The sequence below is a fragment of the Alosa pseudoharengus genome, unplaced genomic scaffold, assembly GCF_046254945.1.
Source record: "Alosa pseudoharengus isolate Yale_2024_CS ecotype anadromous, Long Island Sound unplaced genomic scaffold, YU_APseudo_1.1 YU_APseudo_1.1_scf_9, whole genome shotgun sequence".
NCBI lineage: Eukaryota > Metazoa > Chordata > Actinopteri > Clupeiformes > Clupeidae > Alosa > Alosa pseudoharengus.
In genome coordinates, this window is record NW_027468881.1 from 14,466,321 (window position 1) to 14,493,976 (window position 27,656).

The following is a 27,656-nucleotide window of genomic DNA, read 5'->3' on the forward strand; positions in this document are numbered from 1 at the left end:
AAAATGGTATTTTCAGATCAGTGCATAGTACTTCAGAACTGAACCTGTGACCTTGGAGCTATTAGCACCTTGCACTAGCAGTGTGCTACAGGTGCATACTTTTGTTGAATTGTACTACATGCAATTCCATCAGGTTTATGCTTATGTTTGTGTGTACAGTTTTGAGCAGACACTTTAGTCCAAAGTGACTTATAATGACATCAATCAACATGGCAATAACATTCAAATTAACAGTTTAAAGCTTGGAGAAATATAGGGAAATGCACAACTACACAATGACACTGTCTTTTAATATTAAGTCCCAAGTGTATGTCTTCATATTTCAGTCACATTTCATGAGGGGTGAAAAGTCAGACAAAAGCACCTGTATCCTGCACTCATTGTACAGCTACAGACTTTTCAGCAAGTGCAATTCAAACCATGTCATCAAGGAGTTCCACTGGCAGATATATGGTATCTCTCAGAGCTTTAGGTCAGAGCTCGGCAGAGATATGTGACACCAATATCACTTGAGTTACACTTGGGCGTTGTGATCCACATAGATGTGATCATTCAAATCCTTCATTCATGCTTGGGTTTCTTTGTTTGTGTGTTTGTTTTGGGTGCAGGTGTTATCACTGGGTGGTACACAGATATGATTGATGTTTGATCCAAAAGTTGTGTGTAATACGTGCGTTTTATTTTTAGGACTTTCTGGCATTTGGATCCGATATTGTAAAGTGCCAAGATGATAAAGAAATCAAAGGTTACAGACCAAACAGCTGCGGGACAGGGTAAACTTTTCATGGTTGAATCTAATCATCTGATTTAATATTGATTGTAAAATAATAAGCCGTTCATGGGGTAACAACAATACAATAACAAATTAGTCATGTTTAGCACGATTTTTATGCTCCTCACACCTGTAATTTGTTTGCTAATTTCTTTCCTGTCCTTGCAGAGAGTGTGTGTTTGTGTGTAAGTGAGTAAGTGAGTGAATGATTGAGTGAGGCACTTTAGTATGCTCTTTATGCTTTTATGCTCTAATGTTCATTACATCTCATGTGGCATGTGTGCATGTGAGCAAGTGAGTGACTGACTGAATCAGCGAGAGAGTGAATGACTGAGTGAGTCACTGATTGAGTGAGTAAGTGAGCATTATACTGTATGCATGTGGTGATCTCACTAATGCCCAGGGACATAGCAGCTTGAGTGGGATTTTAGGAATCTAAGGGGAACTTTGGAACTATATTAAATTGTTGTTCTCTGTTTAAACCTTTGATTCTGTTGATTCCCAAACACATTAATATTAAGAATCACACATAGTTCATTCATACATTCATAGTATTCATAGTATATATTTTGTAGCTTAGTAGAGTATATTTATCTCAGTGGGATGGCATTTCTGTTCAAATGTCAGGACAGGATTTCCCCCAACGTCTGTGTGATTTCTTCAGCCATCAATAAATAAGTAATCATCATTTTTCTTCACAGACTATTTGCAATGCTAAATATTGTATATGTAAATGTCCCCAAAGTAAAACCGCTTATGTCCTGCGCTGGAGAATCTTCTTCACTTATGCCGCAGATGTGGCAAGAAAAGAAGACCTGAAGGTTTTACTGACATTGTAGGACTCTAAGAAGGACAATTCAGTGTTCTTAATTTCTGAAAGCAAGCTAAAGCTCAATTTCTGCTCATAATGACCATCTTTCCATGGTGGTTTAATAAACATACCTTTCAGGGAAAGAATTATGCTGCATCCAACTCCAATGTGGGAGACAAGTTTGTCAAAATAAGATGAAGGGAACCCTGGCTGTTCCTCTCTGATAACAAAATGGAGTCAAATCGCTAAAATGGGACTGACCAAAGACCACCTCTCTGGCAGAAGCTCAATATGGCTATACCCAATAAAGTCTGGCCATCAGATTTAGAGGACCTTAACTGGACACATAACTGACGTACACCCTTTTAGATGAGCTTTATAGCTCATTACATTATTTATAGGCCTGTATTTTCTGGCCATGATAATAGTGTAGTCTTAAATCAGTGAATATTGCTGCCTTATATCAATTCTTGTATCAGAGAGGCTCTTGCGTGTGTCAATAGAGTGGACAATTTACCACCTCTGCATTTTATGTGAATCGTAACTGCAGGCTTAAAGTAATTACAGTTTTGTTTTAAATCAATGTTATTAGAATGTGTGATGCAAGAATTCAAAATACAGTGTCTTCCATTTATCTAGTGTCTAAATATCTAATTCGACAGTAGGCCTACAACACTTGCTGCAGAATAGTCTTCATGCATCAGCTGCACAGTGAGGGGACTGACGTGGTAGATCTACCCAACAGAAAATCATTTTGAAGTTTCATGGAAAAGACGTTACATTTATACATGGAACTCCCACGTCTCTTTGTGGACACAACCCAGCATTACATTGATCAACCCATGTGGGCACTTAGACTGACCCAAGAATCGGACTTGGACTTTGTGTGTTGCCAGCCGCATCACCCATCAATGAAATTAGGGCACATCTTCAAAAAACGAAACAGATATTTTGAAGGAACTAACACTTAACTTTGCTGTTTGTGGTGAATGCTCGTCCCCATTGGAAGGACAGCTGAATGTTCAGCTGAAGATTCTTTAAACCTTAATTTGCGACATGATAACCACAATTCTTACTTACCTCTTCAATATGACATTTCAATGTCAATTTTTAAATGTTGTTTGTCGGCACCTGTCTGACTATTTGTTCAGCTAGTCAACCAAAACATGAAAAAAAGATGACCTTGACCAGCATATTTATCAAAATAAGTTATGACAAACGTCATTATCAATTAGACTCAGGAGACCAATTATATTGTATTTTAATTAACATGGAATCCAGAGCCTCAGGGTATCTTATTTGAAAAAAGAAATCCACCCTTTAACTAAGAAAAACTAAGCTCATCAGTTGAATAAGTAAACTAATGAGCTCTGGCTTGACCATTTTTGGCGACAGTAGTTTCATTTTATGATAATGTTTCTCCCTGGTATCAAAGGCTGATAACATTTCTGTTAATGTACTTTAGATATTATACTGAGATGTAGAACAACACAAACATTTCAATAGATGTCATCTTCCTTTTTCATTTTTGGTGGGAAAATACTACCTGTCTGTCTGTTCCCTGCTATGCACTGTGTATCTCCCAGAGTCTATGTGTATACAGACCATCCCATGATGGCTCTTCTCTTCTGTGTCTTTCTTCTATCTTGGGCAAAGTTTTTGGCCTGAGCCTGGACTTGTCCTGGAAATAACCCTTTTCTGTCTTGTTTTCCTGTTCTGTGATTCCCATGTCTTTACGCGAGCAGGAACTGAACCCCCTCAAGAAGAGAAACCTAACAAGAAAAGAGGTAGGGAGCATTGCAGCCAAGGACTGTCCAGGACTGTATGTGATTCCCTGTGTGTATGTATTCTGTGAGTCTCTGTCAGTCTGCTACCCCCCCCCCCCCCGTTTCTTCTGACCACCTCTTGGAGGATATCTCATGGATTCAGAGGAACCAGTGGAATCCGTACAAGTAACCACATTTTCCACAAATGTCTCATAACCTAAATGGAAAGCAATTCCATTAAGCAGATCCTTACTATAGGCTATTAGCTGCAGATTTGTAATACATTTCTGCCATTCTGTGTCAAGAGAATTTGCTGGAAATGGAATAGATCAAATGTCTTACTTGGGATCTGCTTAACCATCACATCACTGTGCATTACTTTGTCTAGTGTGACATGACTGACACCTGTTGGCAGAAGGGTAAACAACATACTAAGGATACAGACACAGCTTAGCAAGGATGCTACCTGAGGCCAGATGAAGGAGTGGAAGAGTTCACTTAACACTTATCACTTGACGTGGCTTCAGTTCTGTATTAACTATCTTTGCTTATTCTTTCAGTGGGCATCAAGAAGCGATCCAAAGTCCCAGGTGTCATGGTCACACAGTGGGTGGAGGAAATCCCTGAGGGGATGACAACACCAGACTTCATTCGCAAACCCATCGCTTTAACCATCCAGGAGGGTAAGGCACAAAAAACACAGCATATCATACACTCACTGTACAACAACATCTATAGCTCAGCGGCAAGAGCACTGGTCTTGTAAGCCAGGGGTCGATATTTCGTTCCTCACAGGAGTCTGCCCTCTGCCAAGCTTTGCAACAGCTTCCAAACGCTGTGCTTTAAATATTCTTCATTCTGTGGAATGTGTCTTCTAAATGAATAAATGTAATGTAAACTACAATGTAAACAAATGTAACTACAATGAAAGTCAGTTCATCAACAGTCTCTAACTGTAAATGCATTAGGCAAGGAATCACTTGGCAGAGATAGCTTTTTGATGGTGATTAATGCAACATTTTGTGAGCATTTTCCTCAGAGGTGGAACAATCCAGCATCAGAAAGTACAAATCCTACCACATATCTGTGCCAACCATTCATTTAAACCAGGTGATTCTAATTAGCACATAACTTTTCTGCCAGGTAAAGCAGCTAATTGGTGAGATCACCTTGTGTGCAGTAGAACCAATACATGGCTGGACCTTTACTTTCTAAAGCTGGACTTTTCCACCCCCTTTTCCCAACAGAATGGATAGTGTGGATATATGAGACTCAAAACTGAATCTACACCAATCTAATATATTTGGATATCTTATATCTTTCTATTTCAGTTTGTACATCAGTGTGCAGTCAATATAATTAAGCAATAAGCTCCAAAAGGCCATTCCACTGATTTTAGAACAGCTAAGGGGTGTTGTTAGGCCCAATGCAAAGCGAAGCTACAAGCTTATCATGTTTGTCAACTTTAGGTAAATTGGCCCTTTTCAAAGCGGTCATATGTGGTGATCCGAAACCTGAGCTCACTTGGAGAAGAGCCAAGGGTGAACTGTCTGACGAAGGCAAATTTGAGCAGAAGTATGATGAGACCACTGGAGAGTATTCATTAGTGGTAAGATCTATAGCCTTTATTCTGACATGACTTGGTGGCGGTGTGTGTAGAGTATCTGTGGAGTTTGCATGGAGGATCAAGAATGTGTGTGTCTGTTTTCAATGATAAAAATATACTATCTGTATGCGGTTAGATTCCCAAGGTAACTGGAGCTGAGGCCGATACCTACAAATGTTATGCTCACAATGAATATGGGAAAGCAGTTTGCACAGCTACACTCAATGTCATTGAAGGTGAGAATGCTGTCATCTCTGATTATTAGTTTTTCTCAGTTGCTTCATGCCACATTTCTCAGATCAGAATTATAATTCTCAAAACTGTTCGTTCAAACTTCATATCATCTTATCACTTGTGCATATCATTGAAGCAGTTTCTCCCCATATTGAACAAATACAATAGCAATGCTTTAGTACATCCATGCTGATTTTGTACAAATGCACAGCTACACTCAATGTTACTGAATGCTTGAGTTTTTTCTTTTATTCAATATTCTATCTTTTTCACTTCTGCTTTTCTCTACATGTTTAACCTTGTATCAGTTGGGTTCAAGAAAAACAAGGTTGTTTTGGAAGACACAGAAGTTGGTATGTCATCTGTGTCTCTTCTTTACAGAATTCTCTTTTCATGTCAAGTTTGTTTGACCTTTTTGCAAATGCATACTTGTTCTCATATATTCATAACTTTAATTCAACAGATCCTGCTGAGTTCAGAAAGATGCTCAGAAAGAGGTCTGTGTAATTTGAGATGGGTGATGCGTCATCTAAGACTCTTATTTTTAGTGAACTGACAAGTGTGAAGTGCAGAAATCATATTTACAACTGTGTGTTTGTAGTCCCGCAAAAACAGACTTGATTAAGTGTGCACTGTTATTTTTTAAAACACAGTATTCCTCTACTGCAGGAAAGGAAAGGAGAAGGAAGAACAGAAGAAGGACGCAGGAGAAGTTGATGAAAAGTTCTGGGAGATCCTTATGAGTGCAGACAAGAAGGAATATGAACGTATTTGTGCTGAGTTTGGCGTCACCAATTTCCGCTGGATGTTGAAGAAACTCAATGAGATAAAGAAGGAAAGAGAGGAGGAGCAAAAGATGGTTGGTGTTTCATTGGATTTAGTTTTGTCTTTCAACACATTACTGTTGATCATTCTGCTTATAACAGGTGATTTCATTGAAATGATACCAGAGACAATTCCTGCCCTTTGCAAGAATTGGCAACCCTGCTACGCCATGAGTACAAGCCATATGGACAAATTACCTCTAAATGAGGGAAAAAAAGACAAATGGCTTGGCTCGAAACATGTTTTAATGATGCATATGTTTGACAGCAACATTAATCATTAAAATACTGTATGTGTTGAACCCTCAACAGTCACATGTCAGTGTATACCGTAGACTGTATATATTTCTATATATACAGTCTATGGTGTTAACCCATTTCATGGGCATCGGTCAAAATGGTCTCTAACTTCATCTTCTCCCCATCCCTTCATTACCTTCCATGGCATCCCCCATCCATCCTTCACTCTTGCCAGTATGTTGAGGCTATATCTAACCTGAAACACATTGAGGTGAAAGCAAACGGCTCTGCATCATTTCAACTTGACCTGGAGCTCAAAGACCCTGCCAGTAGGATTTTCCTCTACAAGGTGAGGCTGATTTAGATTAAGATGACACTGACTAAAACCAAATTATGAGTGTGTTACGGTCAACAGACAACTTCCATGAACATCTATATTCTGCAAAAAGTTCTTCAATGTTCTGTACACATTTTGGAATATCCTCATCCTTTTCATCGGCCTGACAAAGTCCTTAGTGGAAGTCCCAGAAATTGAAAACATTGCATTACTAATTGGCAAACTAATTGGCTAAGACGTCAGCAAGCAATGCACACTCTCACTAACTCTCAAACCGCATTTTATTTCACATCACAGTGTATCACAATGCATCATTCGTCATTCATTATTCATCATTCTAAACTTGTCAAAGTGATGAGCCCATCATGCCTAGAGACGCATACTCACATGTCTTGACCTGCTGCGTTTTAGGACGGTGTCATGATCCCGTACACGGACGACAGTGAGGATACAGAGATTAAACACAGCCTGAAGAGAGTTGGAAAGACTCTGGTGTTTTCTGTCAAAGACCTGCTACCTGAGGATGCTGGCCTCTACCAGGTGGATGTGGAGGAGGTCAACATGTTCTCTACTGATTTTAAGAGTAAGGCCATAATGAAGAGTTTGGTTCCAAAACGCTATATCTCCATTTTTAAAAACATTAAAAAGTCATGCTATTTAATTGTGTATTTCAGGTAATATCAATCAAATTGCTGTTTTGTTGTTTTGAGTAAGTAAAGATAAATATCCAATTACAATTCTACTGAAATTACATGCAAAACAAAATGTAAAAAAAATATTTATGAAAATTCATTAAAATGGAGGATATAGCGTTTTGGAACCAAACTCTTTTGCTTTTCAAGATCAAAAGAATGTGAATTCAGCAGACACATTTGTCCTAAACAGGCAATACTATTGGAGGAGGATAAGAGGGCAGAAGTTTTAAGTACTAATCAAACTGTTGTTGTGTGCATAGTTCCTATGGTGGACTTCATCGTGAAACTCCAGGAGGTGAAGGCCAAAGAGCGCGAGGATGCCCTCTTTGAGTGTGTCCTCTCTCACCCCTTTGGCAGAATGCAATGGCTGGGCAAAAACGTGGCCCTGGAGGATGGGGACAAGTACTCAATCACTATGTCAGACGACAAACTTATCCACAGGCTGCTGGTGAAAGACTGCATGCAGCTGGACAAGGGCATCTACTGCGCTATAGCAGGCATTAAAACCTGCAGTGCATGGCTGATCGTGGAGGGTAATTTTACAGCTTTACCAAACTGTCCTAACTGACCAAACTCCTAGTTCCTATGAATAAAATGTGGAAACTAAAGAATTAAAATGAGCACACAATTTTATTAAAACAAGAACACAATTTAAAGTAAAACAAGCACACAATATAGCTAGTAAAAATATGATGAGGGAAATGAGCGCACATTCTCTCAATATATAATCTTACAATGACACCTCCCGGGCTCCGTAGAGGACAGAGACTTGACCAAAGACCAAACTCTTTTAACTCATTTAAGCTTTGGATAAAACAGACTTAAATAGGCTACTTCAGATATTGTGTTAACAAGAACTGTGCCTATGATGTAACGCTGTTTACTTCTGGCTTGATATATCAGTTCAGATGCAGCAAAGCAGCTACATAAGTCTGGAGAGTAACAGAATAATTCAGATACACAACTGGCATATTATTATTATTTTTCAAACCATACTGTATACCTCACTGATACCCCTTTGTTGTCTCCCACAGCTGATTCCGACCCTGCTAATAAGGGCAAGAAGGTGGCCAGGAAGACAACGCAGGCTGGAGGCGCCGGGGTGGATCTGGAGAAGCTAGCCCAGGAGCAGCAGGAGAAGCTGGTGAGGGACAGGGAGGAAGCGGGGAGGCTGAGGGCCGTGGCAGCCCAGGCCGCCGCCGAAGCAGCTGACGGAGCAGATGGCAAGGGCCAAGGCTCTGGGGTAGGTGACGGGTCTGGGAAAGATGGGTCCGGAAAAGACGGGTCTGGGAAAGATGGTTCTGGAAAAGATGGCTCCGGAAAAGATGGCTCCGGAAAAGATGGCTCCGGACGTGGCACTGATGTGGATGGGTCCAAACTGAAGGGGAAGGGTAACAGTGACGGATCTGGAAAGAGAGGCGCCAATGATGGCAGTGGGCTGGGCAAAGGAAAAGACGATGGAAAAGATTCAAATGACAACCTAAACAAAGGTAAAGCATAGCATTCCATAATTTAGATGTTATTAACTGTAATCAATGTGTAGATAGGCCATATATCTGTTTTGCCTGATGGACATCTGAGACATTCCACCAAATGGATCGGTGCATTTATATCCCAGGAAACAATCACCAATACAATTACAATAACAAATTGATATGTGATTTTGAACATGCTATTACCATATCTCTCCACAATATGAAATTGAATTTAAGTCAAAATCATATCATTTGAAATAATCACTTTTTTGCAGAAGAGGGTAAGATTCTTGGCTTGTCCCTCGCTATGATCTTTCTACTTCAGCAATTTTAACTTATATATTTATATATATATATTTTTTTACTTTTTATACTTTTTTTTTTTATTTTGTCATCATATCATTTTTTAAATACAGTATATAATGATAACAAAATAATTATATATATATATATATATTGCATTGAAAGGCGGTTTCAAAATCTCCTGACAGATTCACTCAATGATGGCATTGACCCAAATGCACAATCAGGGCAAATCAATAAAGAGGGAAAAGATGGCAAGAGAGCCAAGAGAAATAAGGTGCAACTTGGTCCAGACAAGGTTACTGGTAAGACTGACAATGTTTATGCAGTATGGCACATGCAAGCATGGCAATCAGAGCAACGCACACATAAATCCATTCCCAGGTCTTATTGCTATAACAAGCACTGCTATAATGGCCTCACTATGTGATATAGCCAAGGTGTAAATCTGATCAAATTATTTTAAATTAACAAAAGATTTTGTAATATTCTGATTTAGGTTTTTGCTATCTGCCTAACTAGCATATTGCTATATTTTTGGTGGCTAATATAATCTTAGAATAGAATAGAATGTGTCATAGAGTTTATAGTTTGTGTGCTATATCAGATAAATTGCACTACAAACTACCTTAATCTGTTGACAATAGTAATGTTGACATTGTAATGGCATGAACAACTACTTCATTTTTATAATTGAAAAAATTAGCATTTCTGATCAGTGAAACATTTGAGCTTTGGATGAGTGTTTCTGATCTAACCTTGTGAAAAACACTGACCATAAAAAGTGTCAGCACAACACTAGTATTTGTTTTGTTGTGACCATGTTATACTCAGCTGTCTTGTATGTAGCTGAGTGTCTATCCAACTTATTTGCATATTTCAAAGACATTTATGAAAATTCAACTGAGACAAAAATGACTCTATATGCACATTTACATCCAGGTGAATTTAAAATTCTTCTAGTCAGGGAGTTGTGAGCAGCTGTGAGCAATAATAAATCTCAACAAATGCAAATAAACCAGTTTCCTCAAAATTCTAGTCGCATAAGAATGTGCAAATAGGGAGTCAATCTAGTGAATTAATTTATTAGATTTGATTTGATGTAATAGATTTGATTGGAATCCAAGCATTCACTCAGGATTTCCTATATGAATATTCAAAATTCACATTCAAAAGTTGGATTAAGACCCAGCTGGAGTCCATTGTTTGGTACGTGATGTACCAGCTGTCTATTGTTTGTAACATTATTGTCCAACCCACTGCATAAATTCAATCATGCATTTAAGGTGCAAAATCCATTATTCAATGGATCTTGGCTATGGAGTTTTTTTGTGACATATTAGAAAATCCTCCATACCTGGCATCATTCAGTGCATGGTTGAATTTGTGCAAAACTGAAATTGGAAAGTATGTTGTTGTCTGACATGGTTTGGTGTCACAACATCACATAACGGAGTTGAAGTACAGCCAACAACTGAAAATGTTCTACATTATTGAAAACATATAAGAAGGAGGATATGCAGGAGAAAGAGAAGACTGGCTTGAAACAACCTCAGAGGAAGAAGAAGATAAAGAAGGAACACTGAATGGGACCCAGTCTGAAGGCAGAGCTGGCATGCAGGGTAACAGTACAACTTCCAATCCCAAAAGAAAGGATCCTACCAGGCGACGTGCAAGGCAAGGTTCCCAGCAGCCCGGGACGGCCACTGGTAAGAGAGCAACTGGGTCATTGGTTGCATGGATGAGATGCATTCATTAAATTCACCCACAAACAAGATTGGGTAGAATTTTAATGAACTGAAAGATAGAGAGAAATGTCCTTAAAGGGTTTGAACTGATTGGTTCTAACATTGTCTTACATGTTTGTCATATCACAACTGGCCCAATTCATGTACCGGTAGGCCTACATGAATTCAAAAGGTCTTGTACTGTAGTTGTTTTGTGATCTTTGTCTTACATGTTTCTCTTATCACAACAACTAGACCAATTCATGCTCACATGAATGCAAATGGTCTTGTGATTATTCTTGTTTTCTTTGTCTTGTGTGTTTGTGTGTTTTAGTAACATAGTTAGAAGCTGTCAGTAGAAGCTATTATGAAGCAAAATGCCCTTACATATGCTGTTGAAAGTCTCATGTAAACAGGCAGTTTTTTAGTCTTATGTTATATCACCAAAATTAATTCACTGAGACTTACTAACAACAGAAATAAATTCGTATTTCTTCTATTCAAAACTCTAACAGCGAAGCTACACCAGGCGTGTAACTGAAGCATTCCGTTCGCGACGCGTAAAATCCATTTTAGATTAATGGTCTATTTTTTTTTCGAACGTACCCGCCGCTATCACGTCTGGTGTAGCTACTTCCATTGATTATAGTGGAAGCTAATTGTTGCAGCAGACGCAACGCGAACGGAAAGCTTCAGTTACGTGCCTGGTGTAGCTCAGCCCTAATATGAAAGTCATCACAATTCAAAGATACTTGCACATTATTTTCCCAGTCAGTATTTTCTTTGCAAACCTTTACTTCTATTGACAATATAATATATATTGAATAAGCAGGCTAATACAAACTATTGGTATCATATTTTAGAAATTCCTTGTGATTTCCAAAAGTGACCCATCAACAACCAAGCCTATTTTGCATTACACAGCATGACGTGACGTCACAAGTGTGCCACATGTTGTACCCGGGACCTGTAAAAGGCTCTCCTTCACGGCACAACATATGCTGCCACAGAGGCCAATTAACAACCAAGCCTACCTTAAATTACACAATAGAGATAGAACAACAATACACTACTGGCATGTAGCAGCCTCACATATGTAAAGGCTGTCCTTCACAGCATAACATGGGCTACCAGTAGCCTGAATGCCAACCAAAGACCGTTCACACTGACACGCTGTTTCCATGTCCAAAACGTGAGTATTCCAGTAGTGAGTGTTAAAAGGTGGAAATTGATAATGTACATGTTGTTGCTATATGTTATACTTAGCTAAATACCTAGCTCCCTGTCTTAGCTAAGGCAGGCAGCCAAGCAATGGCCCATTGTTGAAATAAAAACATGACCTTAAAAGTTGAACTATTTTCAACTCTGTGCGCCTCACATTTTTACAAGCTTCACTTTTTTGTTGCACCTTGTTTATTTTAATGTGAGGCAAGTTGCAATGGTCAGTCGCATCATTCAATGAAAACAAAAGGACCTTTCCGCTTTACCGCCCCCTAGTTATGCTGCATTCCAGACAACTGGGAGGTCTGAAATTTCTGACCTTCTAGAAGGGAAAATCACATTGGAATGCCAGTCGAAGTGGGAGGTTCTACTCGCCAGGTCGATCGATGTACCCCGACTTCGTTGAGATGCAGTAATCTGATGTCACACAATAATGGCAACGTCTAAACGTTTACAAAGAGGCTATTGAAACGGAAAAAAGAAGGCTATATTCAGAGTATTATGGGGTCTGTTACCTTGTACATTGTTTTCCCGTCTCTGATTGGTTTATATAAGCAAAGGAGGCTGAAATGCTGACAGTCAAATTGCCTTCAAAAATAAAACAAATGTCAATTTCTCACGATCAGCCATGTTCTTTGTTTATCTCCGACATTGTTCACCTGGAACGCTTTAAGGTTGGACCTTGTGAGATACATCGGACCTCCCAGCTGTCTGGAATGCAGCATTACTGTTGCTAAGGTCTCACAAACTCTCTCCATATACGCCTGTTTTTGGCCACTCTAGAGTTCCCCCTAGAGTTAGGATATGTATACAGTGTTCAGGGATGTAGTGGAGGCTAAACCCAAGTAAACACAGTTTATCCACCTCTGAGATTTCAGAAATAGAGTTTATCCACCTCTTATTAGAGTTTATCCACCTCTCAAAGGAGTTTATTCACCAACTGCACCTTTTAACATTCAAAAATCACACTGTATTATCCATATTCACAATATGTACACTCATCAACACTCTAGGAACCATTTAGTACCACTGGTCAATGGGAGCCATACATCTCAGCGAAAAAATAATATTTCTCATGATAGCATGACAGCGGTCCAAATATGAGGATATATAGCATTCCTCTGTAGCTGCTGTACAAGTGGTTCCCGAGTAATCTGGTTTTGAAATCACAACACATTTCTACATGGTCTTCAACTTTGAGCAAAAATGTAAACTATATATGTCAGTATACATTGTTGTAAATTGCTTAGCCATAGAGTATCCCACCATCATGGTTCTTATATTACCGGATTCCAGACAATATTAAGGGGGAAAAAATCATAAGACACAAATATATAGGCTGACATACAGTAAGACATATGCAAATATTATTACATCATACTTTCTCAGATATGGGTAGCCCAGACTGTCATGTCACATGCACAGTATACCTTTTTAATTACTACTTACATGACAAGAAACTACTTGAACTTGTTTAAGTGGCCATTACAATGACCAAGATAACAAGATAACCAAGATAACTAGCTGGACAACACAGGTGACCACTTCTGCGTAATTTCATGGAGTGTCAAAATGTACACTATTTTTGACCTTTTCTGAACTGTGAAACTCAGCAAATATGCTTTGCAGTTGTGAACTTATTGCAGTATCATCATAACTATTCCACCTGTGCATGGTTAAAATTCGGAAGTGCAAAATAGCTTAGGCTACTACAGCACAAATATTTCCATCCATAGATAAAAATAAGCAAGTCTAACCTCTGAATTTCTTTTCAAAGTGCACCAAATTAATGCATTTAAACGTTAAAATATACAACATGTTCTTACGGGGAGCATTCCCCTGGACCCCCCTAGGGCGTCTTGTGCCCCAGTGCAGTTCTAGGTCTAGTGACACCCCTGGTAGAAATCAATATGGGAGCTAATTTGACTAGATGTGAGAATAGCCACAGAGGTGACCAAATTAATTATTTTCCCAAAAAATATTGCTACACCACAATACTCAATATGTTGTCCCGCGGTGAGTCATTTCCCCCTGTTGCACCGACACTGGATTTGACACGTCAACAATCAATGACAATCACTTGTCAACAGCATACAATGAAAATGACCAGGATAATCCTGGCTGTGAATGATGTACAGTGAGGTGTCCCTACAGTGTCAGTCTGAATGCCCCCTTAGGCCACTGACTTGGCTTAACATATCATTAGTGGGTTTGATCAAACAAGCGCACAGCATGGCAGAGATAAATAACCGTGTTATTTAACATAGCAACCACCATATGTACCCTAGCAACCATGCTAATTACCCTAGCAACAATCTAGCAACCACCTCTATAATGTCAACCACCATAGTAACCAACATGATTACCCTAGCAACCACCATAGCAACCGTGTTTATTTTGCATATCAAGCAGCATATGTACCCTAGCAACACCCTAGCAACCATCCTAATTACCCTAGCAACACCCTAGCAACCATGCTAATTACCCTAGCAACAAGCTAGCAACCACCACTATAATGTGACCCTAGCAACCAGCATAGCAACCAGCATGATTACCCTAGCAACCAGCATAGCAACCGCTTTATTTATGCATTTTGGCTTATTAGATGTTGCGTTAATGCAGATCACTTTTGATCCGTGTGCCCGATTTTCAAAAATGAGGTACTGTTGCGATCCATTTGGCGAACTGCACCTGATCAAGCCGACTCTTGCAGTTCCTCAGAGATGCAATTCTAGTTACAAGTGCCTACGTGGACACAATCCCTTCTATGTGTACAAACACATCTGTGTTTACCTCTATAAGTGTAAAGGATTTTTATAAATTGACTGTTTGTAAAATCAGTGCCTGACCTCTTCTCAGTGACCTAGCCATATGTCCCTGCATACTGTAAGTTGATTCAATGCCTGTTTTCCAGTAATCAGAATACAGCTAATGCAGCAATCAATGAGCAATGCCAGGCACTGTACGAATGCAAATCGTGCATTTTCTTCATATTTATTGAGGTAAACAGACACCGGAGTATCTCTGTATGGATATTGTCCATGTTGGCCAACATTTGGAAACACATTTTGAACCTAACATTAGTTGGTGGAGAGGTTTATTCTAAATTGACAGCATGCTCTACAGGATTGCATTGTATAGATCCACTTAGCCATTTCTAGCATTAGCCTGCTAGCTCAATACTGTACCCTATTCTCATAGTTTTTGTCCCTACTGAATGTTTGGACCAGGAATAGCAAGAGTTTCCAGTTCAGAAGAAATGCCCATTTGGATATAAAAATATTTATGTCTTAGGGTAAGGTTGTGAAATAACAGAGAAAATACTCTGTCTCAAGACTACAGAGACACATTGATTCACATTCTCAAGTGAGAAAAATGCTATGAAAAAAAAAAGTGTTTTGATGTACAATAAGCACTACTGGATCTGTAAGAGAGAGCTGGGATTTGTTGGAGTTCAGTTCATGGTTGAATTGGTTTTCAGTATTTGAATCATAGACTGCAGATATATACAGTCTATGATTTGAATGGTCAAAATTCACATTCAAAAGTTGGATTAAGACCCAGCTGTCCATTGTTTGGTATGTGATGTACCAACTGTCTATTGTTTGTAACATTATTGTCCAACCCACTGCATAAATTCAATCATGCATTTAGGGTGCAAATTCCATTATTGTTCAATGGCTCTTGGCTATGGAGGATTCTTTATGACAAAAATCCTCCGTACCTGGCATCATTCAGTGCATGGTTGAATTTGTGCAAAACTAAAATGGGAAAGTACGTTGTTGTTTGACGTGGTTTGGTGTCACAACATCACATGATGAAGCAGAAGTAAAGCCAATAACTGAAAATGTTCTACATTATTGAAAACATATAAGAAGGAGGATATGCAGGAGAAAGAGAAGACTGGCTTGAAACAACCTCAGAGGAAGAGGAAGAAGAGGAAGAAGGAACACAGAATGTGACGCAGAAGGGGGCGAAGACGGGGACTCAGTCTGAAGGAAGTCAGTCTCACAGAGGTGGAGCTGGCATGCAGGGTAACAGTACAACTTCCAATCCCAAAAGAAAGGATCCTGCCAGGCGACGTGCAAGGCAAGGTTCCCAGCAGCCCGGGACGGCCACTGGTAAGAGAGCAACTGGGTCATTGGTTGCATGGATGAGATGCATTCATTAAATTCACCCACAAACAAGATTGGGTAGAATTTTAATGAACTGAAAGAGAGAGAGAAATGCCCTCAAAGGGTTTGAACTGATTGGTTCTAACATTGTCTTACATGTTTGTCATATCACAACTGGCCCAATTCATGTACATGAATTTAAAAGGGTCTTGTAGTTGTTTTGTGATCTTTGTCTTACATGTTTCTCTTATCACAACAACTAGACCAATCCATGTTCACATGAATGCAAATGGTCTTGTGATTATTCTTGTTTTCTTTGTCTTGTGTGTTTGTGTGTTTTAGTGTGTAACATAGTTGGAAGCTGTCAGTAGAAACTATTATGAAATATAAAATGCCCTTACATATGCTGCTGTAAGTCTCATGTAAACAGGCAGTTTTTTTAGTCTCATGTTATCACCAAAATTAATTAAATGGTGGAAGGAGAGTGGGATTTGTTGGAGTTGTAAAATTGAACAGGTTATGGTGATATGAAACCTCAATCAAGCTTTTTGTCTAATCCTTAAAGTACATGGTAGTGTAAATCTATCTGTAAAACACCAAAGAAACACCATTCTAATGGCGAAGTAGTGTCAACATTGTAACAGCATGCTGTTCCTATCTATAGGTACTATGATAATTGATAATTGAAGGGAGAATGAATGAAAATTCTACATATCACAAGAAACCCTTTTGCAATCTGATAAGGCTTTATCCACAAATAGGACAATTAAACAAAGCACAAGGCTAAAGCTATACTGGACTGGCTCAAAAATAGGCAAGTGAATATTCTAGATACAAGTACAAACCTCGAGGTATATCCTTCTGGGAGTCTCTGTCACTAGCCTACAGTGCGGGACCGCGCGCCAACCCATGGTGTTTTCTAGCTGGGCAAAAAACACTACAGAACAATATGCAAGCTGGTAATGACTAAATTCAAAAGTCTTGAGAAAGTTACAGCAAAAAAATGTTCTCTTCAAAGTATGAATGCATAGGGGTCAAATATCTATGCAAGCAGAATATTTTAGTATTTCAAATATTTCTGTATTTTTTATTAGGGCTCACAATTCAAGTGTTCACAATGAAAATACTGATTGGTACAATACAGTATGTCTACATATATTGTGTAAACCACAAAATTGTGATGACTTTCAATGGGATTGAAGGGATACTTCTCCAAGCAACTGAAATTATTTCGGGAATGTTTTGGTAGCTTCTATATTTACATCGGTACTGGTGGATAAACAGCCCACCAACCCCAGCCATGCACACGCTGGTGGTTACATTTATTAAATTATACAGTAGTGCGCCCTAGTGGTTAAGTCGAGAGTATCTTTGAAGTTTGACCAGCTGCTTAGTTTTTTGATTCAATGTGTCACTATCTCTTTTATCAAGAAAAGGCAAAGGAGGAAGTAAAATTCATTTACCTAATTTATCAGGCACTTTTGCCCAAAAGTACAAGGAAAGTGCACCATTTATCAGTTGCTGCACGCCATGGGAATTAAATCCATTAAGTTTCACTGGATAAATGCATTAATGTGGAATGATTTGAAGCAGAAAGGAAAGTGTACAATATACTTCTCACTACTAAAGAGCCTTACCATGATGTCATTAATGAAAAATAAAGGATGAGAAGACAGCTGGACTGAAATCTAACTTCTCAACCCTTGCGTCTACAAAAGGACTAATTTATATTACGTTCTCTTTCAAGTTCTCAGAAGGTTTTTTTTACAGAATTCCAGAGTTATTTTATGCAGTATCAATTGTATATGAGATGACAATGTCTGATAATGACCTGTGTTAATTAAATATTGTCGAACCACACAAAACAAAGATTTCAGAATCTTGAAGAACCTTGAAGCTGTGCATATTGATGTATACACTGAAGAGTCTGTTCTCAGAAGACATCATAAAAATATAATTTGTTCACAACTTCAAGATGCCATGAAGACAATATCTATGTCCAATGGATGAAAGCAACAAGTTCCAAGGAAGCACAAATCTCTAATGTAATATCATGGCAGTCACAATGCCTTTTTGATAAGACATATTGGCAAAACATGATTGATTGGTTAGATGAACCAACATAATGAAAAGATGAAATGTTTCGTTTTTTATTCTGAACAAAGGAAATCTGCAGTAATTCATCAACATTCGTCTCTCCTAAATATCCGTCTTGGTCACTGCGATTGTTAGATGATTTTGCATACATGACAGTGCAAACCCCTTTTTGAAACTGCATGACTAAGTGCCACAATAAACACTGTGATCCTAGCTTTTTCATCATAGATTGCATTAGCCAAGGTCTAAATCTGATCCCAAATTCCTTTTAATGAACAAAAGATGCACAATAATACTGGTTATTGCCATAAACGGTACATCGCTATATTCTCTATTGATAAATGTTATATGTCATACAGTTTATGATTTGCAAACTAAATTACCTAAATTGCACAGCACACTGCCTGTATCAACTAACAACAGACAATATTTAAAATACGCCTTTCTACTGAACATTTGCAAGTACATAAACAACCATTTTTGTGTTTTTACAAAGTTGTAAAAATGTGCATCCCTGATGTCTTTTTTCCAGACTTTGAATGAGTGTTGTAAGATCACCTGGTTTCTAATCTCTAACCATGTGAGAAATACTGATTGTAACAACTGACAGCACAACATGAGCTCGACAAATGCTTCTTTCTTGTTGTGCCCATGTTGCAGTCTTTTGTATAGCTGTGGATTCATACAAATTCGGCCCAAACCATTAAAATTCACTCTCCTAATTAAGGGAGTAGTTGTGAACAGTTGTTGGTTACATCTTGGCAACTGTAATGGGAACGCCTCATAAAATCTCAACAACTGTGAGCTGATAAATAATATAAACCCATTTCCATCAACTTCATACAAATCGGGAATCATTTAACGTCCCTCAAACAAATTAATTTCTTATTCGACTATGAACATTGTATGGACATTTTGATCATTTCAACACAGGATTTTATGTTCGAATGGTCAAAATTCACTGTGAAAAGTTGGATGGACACCAAGCTGGTATTTGTTTGGTACCAGCTGGCTTTGTTTGTCAAATTATTGTCCAACCCACTGCATAAATTCAATCATGCATTAATGTGCAAATGCCATGTTAAATGGCTCTTGGCATTATTCAATGCATGGTTGAATTCTTGCAAAAGTACATTGATAATGCTATATCAATGTCTTGCATTGTTTCTGTCACTGCATCACACAATGAAGCCGAAGTGCAGCCAATAACTGAAAATGTTCTACACTATTGAAAACATCTAAGAAGGATCAGCAGGAGATGCTGGAGGTTACGGCGATGACGGAGTTGAAGTTTGGAACCAGAAAGGGACACTGGAGGGAGGCCTCACAGATTTAGATTCTCAAGGTGGTCAGTCTAAAAGAGACGGAGCTGAATCGCAGGACAGCACTGCGGATGCACGGGCTGCGCGCCGCCGTGCAAGACAAGGTTCTCTGATGCCTGAGACGGTCATTGGTAAGAGATGGATTGGGTCAATGGTGGCATGAAAGAGATGCATTCATTAAATTCACCTATAAAAAGTGTAGGTGTAATTTTAATGCATAGATGGAGTGAAAAGAGTTTACTAAGTTGTTCTAACATTGTCTTTTACATGTTTGTCAAAAGAGGACCAATTCATGTACAAAGATACATGAATGCAAATGGTCTTGTCGTTGTTCTTGTTTTCCATGTCATGTGTGTTTGTGTAGTTTGTGACATATTTGGGAGTTGTCAGTAGAAGCTACTTCAGTGCAAAATGCCATTGCATATGCTATTGTATGTATAAACATGCAAATTATTTTTTGCATTTATAAGTTATTTTTGAATTCAAATTCAATGTATGAGGCTTTCTTAAATTGAACTCCAGATTACCACTTAAAATCTACAGAAGAGGACCCACCACTTACAAAGTCTATTTTTGGAATGTTTTTTGGAAACTACAGTTTACGTCGGCCTTCTTGAGAAATAAGCCATCAAGACCAGCCATCCACCTACCAGTGGGTACAATTCACGTACAAACTTTATTATGTACTGCGCCCTAGTGGCGAAGTCTGACATGGAGTATCTTTGATGTGTGACCAGCAGCATAATGTTTTGATTCTTTGCTTAGCTTTTTCTATCACCTTGTCTTCGATTATGAAAATAGAAAGGAGGAGATCAAATATTTTTTTTCCTAATTATCAGTTTGTCACATTTTGACATGTTTGTCAAAATTAAGGAAAGTGCACAATGTATCAGGAGCTGCTTTTCATTACATTCCACTGACTACATCGATGTATTCATTTGGAATGTGAATCAGAATGCAACGTGTTTTCAATTTAACACCACAAAAGACCATCATGATGGACAATCTGGCCTAAGAAGACATCACTAGACTTGAAATCTAACTTAACGCTTATTTTCTACACGTCACCCGCTTCAAATTGTTTAGTGTTTTTTACACACCTACAGAAGTATTTTTAAATGACAGATCCAGACGTGTAAAAACTAAATGCCTTTGTAAATTAAATAGATCCACAAAACAAAGATTTAAGTATTTTACAAACCAAGAATATATTTTACAGATTGATGGACATATGGAAGCACCTGTATTCAGAAGATATCCCTGTAAAATCTTTTACTGCCTTTTCCTATCTGTGAGTTGTAATCCTGGTCTAATTTGTGAAACACATTGTGGATTTTCACAAAATGAAACTATTAATTCTCACAAAACAATCAAAATAAGTTTAAATACATGTGTCTTTTCAAGAAGTTTCAAGAGACATTTTGATTATTTCTTGAAGTGAAAATTCTTCACAAATTGAAGACATCAAGAAGACAAGAAACAAGCCCAATGGGTGAAAGCAAGAAGCTACAAGGAGGCAAAAAACCTTCATATAACAAAAGCACAAAAGCAACCTGATAAAAACATATTGGCAAAACAGGATTGATTGGTTTTAGTAAATGAACCAACTAATGGAGAGCTGGCACGTTTAACATGCATTTTCTTTGCCATTGGCAAGGACCATCTGTAAACCTTCTTGCACTGTCCCTTTTATCTGTCCCTTTCAAACATCTTTTTTCACCACAGTGCTGACAAGCAATACTTGAAGGATTATTTCACACACATGAATACTGCAGAGAGCCTTTTTGCAAACTGTATGACTAAAATCTGGGTCTCCTGTCTGACTCAAGAGTTTCATCCACAAGTGTTTAGCTCTCTAACTCTTTAACTATGTGTTGCCAGATCCTGGGGTTCAGTTTGTCAGTGGTCTATCGGATGTGACTGCCCTCTTGGGCCAGCCAGCGGAACTGACGTGTAAACTCAGCAGTGAGCAGAGTGAGGGGGCCTGGTACAAAGATGGGAAGAAGGTAGGCCATCATGAAACAAATATACTAAGTGAGTGAATGAATGAATTAATGAACAAATGAATGGATGGATGAATGAATGAATGAATGAATGACTGAATAAATGAATGAATGAACTGGATAAAATGATTGGATGGCTAGATTGATGCATCAATGGAGGATTATATGGTCATGGTTATGGTATTTAGCAGATGCTTTTGTCCAAAGTGACATACAAATAACAACAATATAAAGTTAAATTTAACAGTAAACAATTTATACAGTTGGTAAGACTACATAAAGGAGAATAGCAATAATAAACAACAATGTAAATTCAATCAATAGCCCAATGAAAATAAATAAATACTATACAAACCATAACGCAAAATGCTTTATAAAGTGCATGTTGAACAGATATGCCTTTAGACCCCTCTAATTCTGGCTACTATAGGAAGCCAGTGGAGAGTAATTAGGAGAGGAGTTACATGTGTCCTCTTTGGCTGATTGACAAGGCGTGCTGCAATCAATTGTAACAATCTTACTACACAAGCAGGTACAGTAGGCCAGCTAACAGTGAATTACAATAGTCCAGCTTGAGATAACCATGGCCTGTACAAGAAGTTATGTGGAATCTTGTGTCAGATACGTTCTGATCTTCCTAATGTTGTAAAGGATAAACCAACATGATTTTGCAATTGAGGCTACATGCTCAGAGAAGTTAAGTCATCAATTACGACACCCAGGTTACGTGCCGATCTAGTTGGGGTCAGTGAAGATAAGTCAAGCTGGATGTTAATCTGTTGGGGAATAGCTGTTTTAGTTGGAAACACCAAAAGCTCAGTTTTTGAGAGATAAAGCTGAAGGTGCCGATCTTTCATCCAGACTGAAATATCCTTAAGGCATGCAGAAATCCGATGGGAAACGCTAGAGTCCTCAGGTGGGAAAGATAGGTAAAGATGACTGTCATCCGCATAGCAATGATAGTCAAATTCATGGGAGCGATTGGTCTCACCTAAGGAAGTTGTGTAAATAGAGAAAAGTAGGGGCCCTAATACTGATCCCTGAGGCACACCTGTGGTTAGGTCATGAGACTTTGATACGTGTCCCTGCCAAGACACGCTGATAGTGTAGAAAGGACATATACAGTACTGTATGGATAAATGTATGGATGAATTCAGTAATGTATAAATCAAGGATGCTGCTCATACCAATTTTGACTTTTTGCATTCCTCCATATCTCTTTTAGCTATCTGCAGATGGAGAAGATGGAGTAATCCTGTCTAAAGATGGGCCCAACCATAAGTTATTGATTAGCAAGTGTGAAGAGGAACACTCAGGAAGGTACCGCTTTGAGGCCGAAGGTCGGAAATCGGAGGCTACATTATATATAAAAGGTCAGATTTGATGGGAGAAGGTGTGATGTACCAGAAATCAGAATAAATATAGCATAAACACTGCAGTACGTATATATCACTTTGACTGCAACTAAACTTGTACCCTATTTCACATTAGATCCACCAAGATTCAACTCTGATGATTTGGGCAAATTCTCTGAGCCTGTGATTGTACGAGTAGGACAAAATGCAGTCTTTAAGTTGCCTTTTGAGGGCCGTGATCCAATGAAGATTCAGTGGTACAGGGAGGGCGAGGAGCTTCTGGACGACACCAATGTAAAAATCGAGAAGTCATTGACCCAGAGCAGGCTCCTCCTCAGCAGGTGCCAGCGCAAAGAGTCCGGAGAAATCAAGTTCCGACTGAGGAACGAGTTTGGCACAACAGAAGCCTTTTCAAAGCTAATTGTCCTTGGTGAGTTCAGTTTACATAACTTCCGTGGGGTCTTATAGTTTCATAATAATATGTAAATGAAATCAGTTAAAGACATTTTTGATAGTGATGTGCTAAGACTTAAGACTTTTCTTAGTTTTAGCAAGAAGGTGAAAATGAATGACTATAATGCCACAGAAATTCAGTTCGTTTTTCTTTATGTCTACATGCTGAGTTGATCCTTCACAAAGTGTTTCATACTTACTGTATGCAAATAAAGGCATGGAGTGACATAATTTGTGTTGGAAGAAATAAGGTTTGATTATTACATCAGCATCTTATAGCTGCTGATAGCTCTGTTTTTTCTGATCAGATAAACCAGGACCACCCCAGGGCCCAGTGGAAATTGTGGAAGCCTCCTCCCAATGCATCGAGATCAAGTGGAGACCACCAAAAGATGATGGTGGCTCGCCCGTGAAGAACTACATGGTGGATCGCCAGCAGATTGGCCGTAACACATGGACCAAAATCGGAGAGATTCCCGGCGTTCCCACCTACAAGGATACCAATGTGGACCACGGAAGGAAGTACTGCTACCGGATCCGGGCAATCACCGAGGAGGGCATAAGCGAGATGATGGAGACAGACGACATCATGGCAGGCACTTTGGGTGAGGGGTGTTTTTCTGATTTTTAATAGTAGATGTTCATACTCTCAAACTGAAATAATTGAGGCAGGGTTCACCACTGCTTTGGCCTCTCAAAGGATATCATCTTGTACACTTATTTGACTTAATGTTTTGGTTTCCAGCATTCCCAGGGCAGCCGGCTGCACCAAAAGTGGCAAGCGCCTTCAAGGACTGCATCAACTTGACTTGGACTGCCCCTGGTGATACGGGAGGCTCCCGTATCGTGGGCTACAACCTGGAGAAACGCAAGAAGGGAAGCAACGTCTGGAGTGCAGTAAACCCAGCAGGGGAACTCATACCAGGTGTATTTTTGGGCTAAACTTGATCATGTATGAATTATGATCAACATTCACTTCCAGTATCAAATTATTTGGGTTAATTTAAAAAGTATGAGCTCCTTGAGCTTTAATTAAACTTAAAAAAGGTATATCAAACCACTGACTTAAATGAGAAATCAGTTATTCTGACTGATGTATTGATTATTTACTTCTGAAAAAAGCTAAAGCAACATTTTACCTCTTAATTCTAGAAAAGAAGTATGCTGTTAAAGATGTCATTGCTGGAATGGAGTATGAGTTCCGTGTGACAGCTATCAATGTCTCTGGTCCTAGTGAACCCAGTCCACCATCAGAGTTTGTGAATGCACGAGACCCTAAAAGTAAGGAAACACTGTATCACTGTCAACCGTAAAGGCTTTACATTATTTTTCTTTGGCACATTTACTGTAACTAGTCAAGATGTCTTCATTAACATGTACAGTGTATATCATACAATTTGTTATTTCTGAGCCCTTGTGATTGAACTGAGAGTGACTGAAAGCACATCCAAACTAGTCAACATATCAGTCAATTCTATCTTCATAAGTAGGCATATCTTTTGCAATGTACCATTTCAGAGCCCCCAGGCAAAGTGATTGACCTGAGAGTGACTGAAACGACATACATCACTGTTTCAATCACCTGGACTAAGCCCGACGAACAGCCGGGGGTCATGGACGAGGCTAAGGGCTACTTTGTGGAGGTCAGGCCAGCAGAGAGCCTGGATTGGCAGAGGAGCAACCCCACACCCATCATTCTGACCTCCTACACCATTAAAGGTCTGAAGGCCATGGCTATGTACTGGGTGAGGGTCATTGCAATGAATGAGGGTGGAGATGGTGTGCCCACTGACCTGGACAACTATGTTTTGGCCATACCCCCCCCTGGTAAGTATGACATGTGGTGCAAATACAGTATCTTCAATGTTTTTACTACTATAACACTCATGTTACTCCCATGTGGTTGTGATATCTGATTTACATTGTTTTTTTTTAGTATCTAAATACCTTTACGTATCCATCTATTGTTCTTTCCAGTTCGGCCAAAGTTCACTAGTCGCAACATGCAGAGTTTTATGGTTGTGTGCGCAGGGAACACAGTACGGCTCAATTTAGCCTTTGAAGTAAGTGTGAGGAAAATGACATTTCTGATCATAATTATAGGTCCCAATGGTATTAAGCCATTCCAGTTACTCCCAATATAAAAAAATTCATAAGAGGTTATGGACATTTGATGATTGACTTATTTTGCATTACCCTCTTGACATGTTGCAACTGTTCCCTAAAATATACAAATAAAATATTTGTCACCACAACGTGCTAAAACTCACCAAGCTGCTGTTGACAGGCATCCCCTTGGCCAGACGTGGACTGGCTGAAAGATGGCGTTCCTGTCACCAAACGTGCAACCATCAGCAACTCAGATGGTGGATCTCAGCTCCTGATTCCGTCCTCTGAGCGCACCGACACAGGCATCTACACCATAGTGGTCAAGAACATGGTGGGCCAGGAGTCCTTCAGTATTGAGGTCAGAGTAACAGGTAGGTCATCATGTCATGTATTTACATTATTCCTCTTGGGGGACTTTTTATGATCAACCTTTTGAGTTTTAGGTTTTATAAACATCCTTGATAAGCCTTTATTCTTAAACAGCACAAAACCTATAAATAAGTTAACTAGAAAGTTCTATCTGGTTTACAGAGTCATCACATTATGTTGGTACTTTTTAGAGTCTGAAAAAAAATCCTAGTAAAGATCCTCTAATTATATAGCCATACTGTGGCACGCAATTGAAATACCCTGCAGTAGTATTTTGTGGGGCCACTGAAAGCTCATAAACAAGGCCATTAAACTGTCACGTCACATCAAATTGCCATTCTTCAAAAACAAACTTGAAACATGCAGTGAAATCAGACGTCAGTTTAATTATGTCTTCGATGTGACATCAGATGAGCCAAAGCCACCAGGCCCTATCGAGCTGGAGGAGAATGTGCCGGGCACGGTGACTGTGGTCTGGGAGCCGTCCCTGGACGAGAAGAGGGACGACCGGCTGCACTACATGGTGTCCCAGCGTGACTCCACCAAGCGGACCTGGCACCCAGTCGCAGACAGGCTCTTCAATAACAAGTTCACCGCCTGCAATATCATGCAGGGGCGTGAATACCACTTCCGTGTCTATGCCAAGAACGACATGGGCTTGTCTTCCCCCTCCGAATCGCCCACGTGGGGTACAACTAAGCAGAAAGGTATTGCATGGAGTTAGATGTGATTTTCATGAACTCTGACACTTTCCAGGGACTAAAACATGTTTTTTTCTTGTTATAAAGGCATGCCATGGCATTTTTAAGTACAGGGTTGAAACGTCTGTAAGCCAAAGTTATTTAAGTACTAGGCCTGATTTTAGAATAAATCTAGAATTCATACCAGGAGTAAAACAATTTTTTGTTTGTTTGTTTAAGTATAAGATGATTCAAACTTCATATAATCTCGATAATACAACAGTAGCAATATTGTGTAATTTTATGAATGGCATCAAATAAACTATATCAAAAGAGGTGTCATGATGTGATACTGAGTCAATCGTATTCCACCTCCAACAGGCAAATTTGTAGTCAACATGCCTGACTACAAAACCTGCAATTTCCAGTGCGCACCAGCCTTCCTGGTGCCCCTGAAGGTCCGTACGGCGCCCAAGGGCTATGAATGCTACATGAGCTGTGCTGTGAAGGGCAACCCGCTGCCCCGTATCACCTGGTACCATAACAACGTCAGCCTCAACACCAACACCAACTACCTGATCTCCAACATCTGTGGCGTCTGCTCGATCCTCATCCTCAGGGTGGGGCCCAGGGATGAGGGAGAGTACACCATTACGGTTGAGAACCCACTGGGCCGGGCTGAGAGCTCCATCAAGCTCAATATTCGAGGTTTGCAACTTAAGACATACAGTATCTGTCAGATTGTAAAATTTAGAACAGGTACTGTATAAAAATGCATGCGTGACTACTACATGAGAACAATGGCTAAAGATTCCCACAGTGGATAATGGCGACTGATATTTTGTAAGAAGATGTCATACTATATAGAAACTATAAATATTCTTAGTCCCTAAATGAATGTAGACAAACAAACAAATGAACTCTACCAATATGATAATGTGATATGTTAAAACTTGTAAAAAAACATGTCCAAATATTCTGTTTTATTTTATGCTCTGTTCAGTTTTATAGTTGTGATGTGAAAGTAAAGGAATAATGTCATATATTTTCTGTTTTACAGAATGAGATGGCATGGAGTTCAAGAAACTCCTCACTTCCTTCCTTTAACTTCACACATCTTTTTATCATGATTTCTTCCATCA

At 39.1% G+C, this 27,656-nt stretch overlaps 1 protein-coding gene across 1 annotated transcript; it reads left to right on the plus strand.

Annotated features, from left to right (window-relative positions):
- Nucleotides 1–727: 727 nt before the first annotated feature.
- On the plus strand, nucleotides 728–27,579 carry LOC143114987 (immunoglobulin-like and fibronectin type III domain-containing protein 1). The gene is made up of 27 exons (XM_076276824.1): nucleotides 728–787; nucleotides 3,352–3,370; nucleotides 3,910–4,032; nucleotides 4,819–4,958; nucleotides 5,092–5,191; nucleotides 5,498–5,515; nucleotides 5,635–5,686; nucleotides 5,859–6,048; nucleotides 6,489–6,602; nucleotides 7,002–7,173; nucleotides 7,546–7,818; nucleotides 8,320–8,775; nucleotides 10,575–10,772; nucleotides 15,887–16,132; nucleotides 19,470–19,676; nucleotides 21,427–21,551; nucleotides 22,774–22,921; nucleotides 23,040–23,333; nucleotides 23,665–23,961; nucleotides 24,102–24,281; nucleotides 24,509–24,637; nucleotides 24,875–25,183; nucleotides 25,334–25,419; nucleotides 25,644–25,836; nucleotides 26,245–26,541; nucleotides 26,896–27,222; nucleotides 27,575–27,579. Exons 1-27 carry the CDS (start codon nucleotides 728–730, stop codon nucleotides 27,577–27,579), a joined length of 4,758 nt encoding a protein of 1,585 aa, XP_076132939.1.
- Nucleotides 27,580–27,656: the final 77 nt, after the last annotated feature.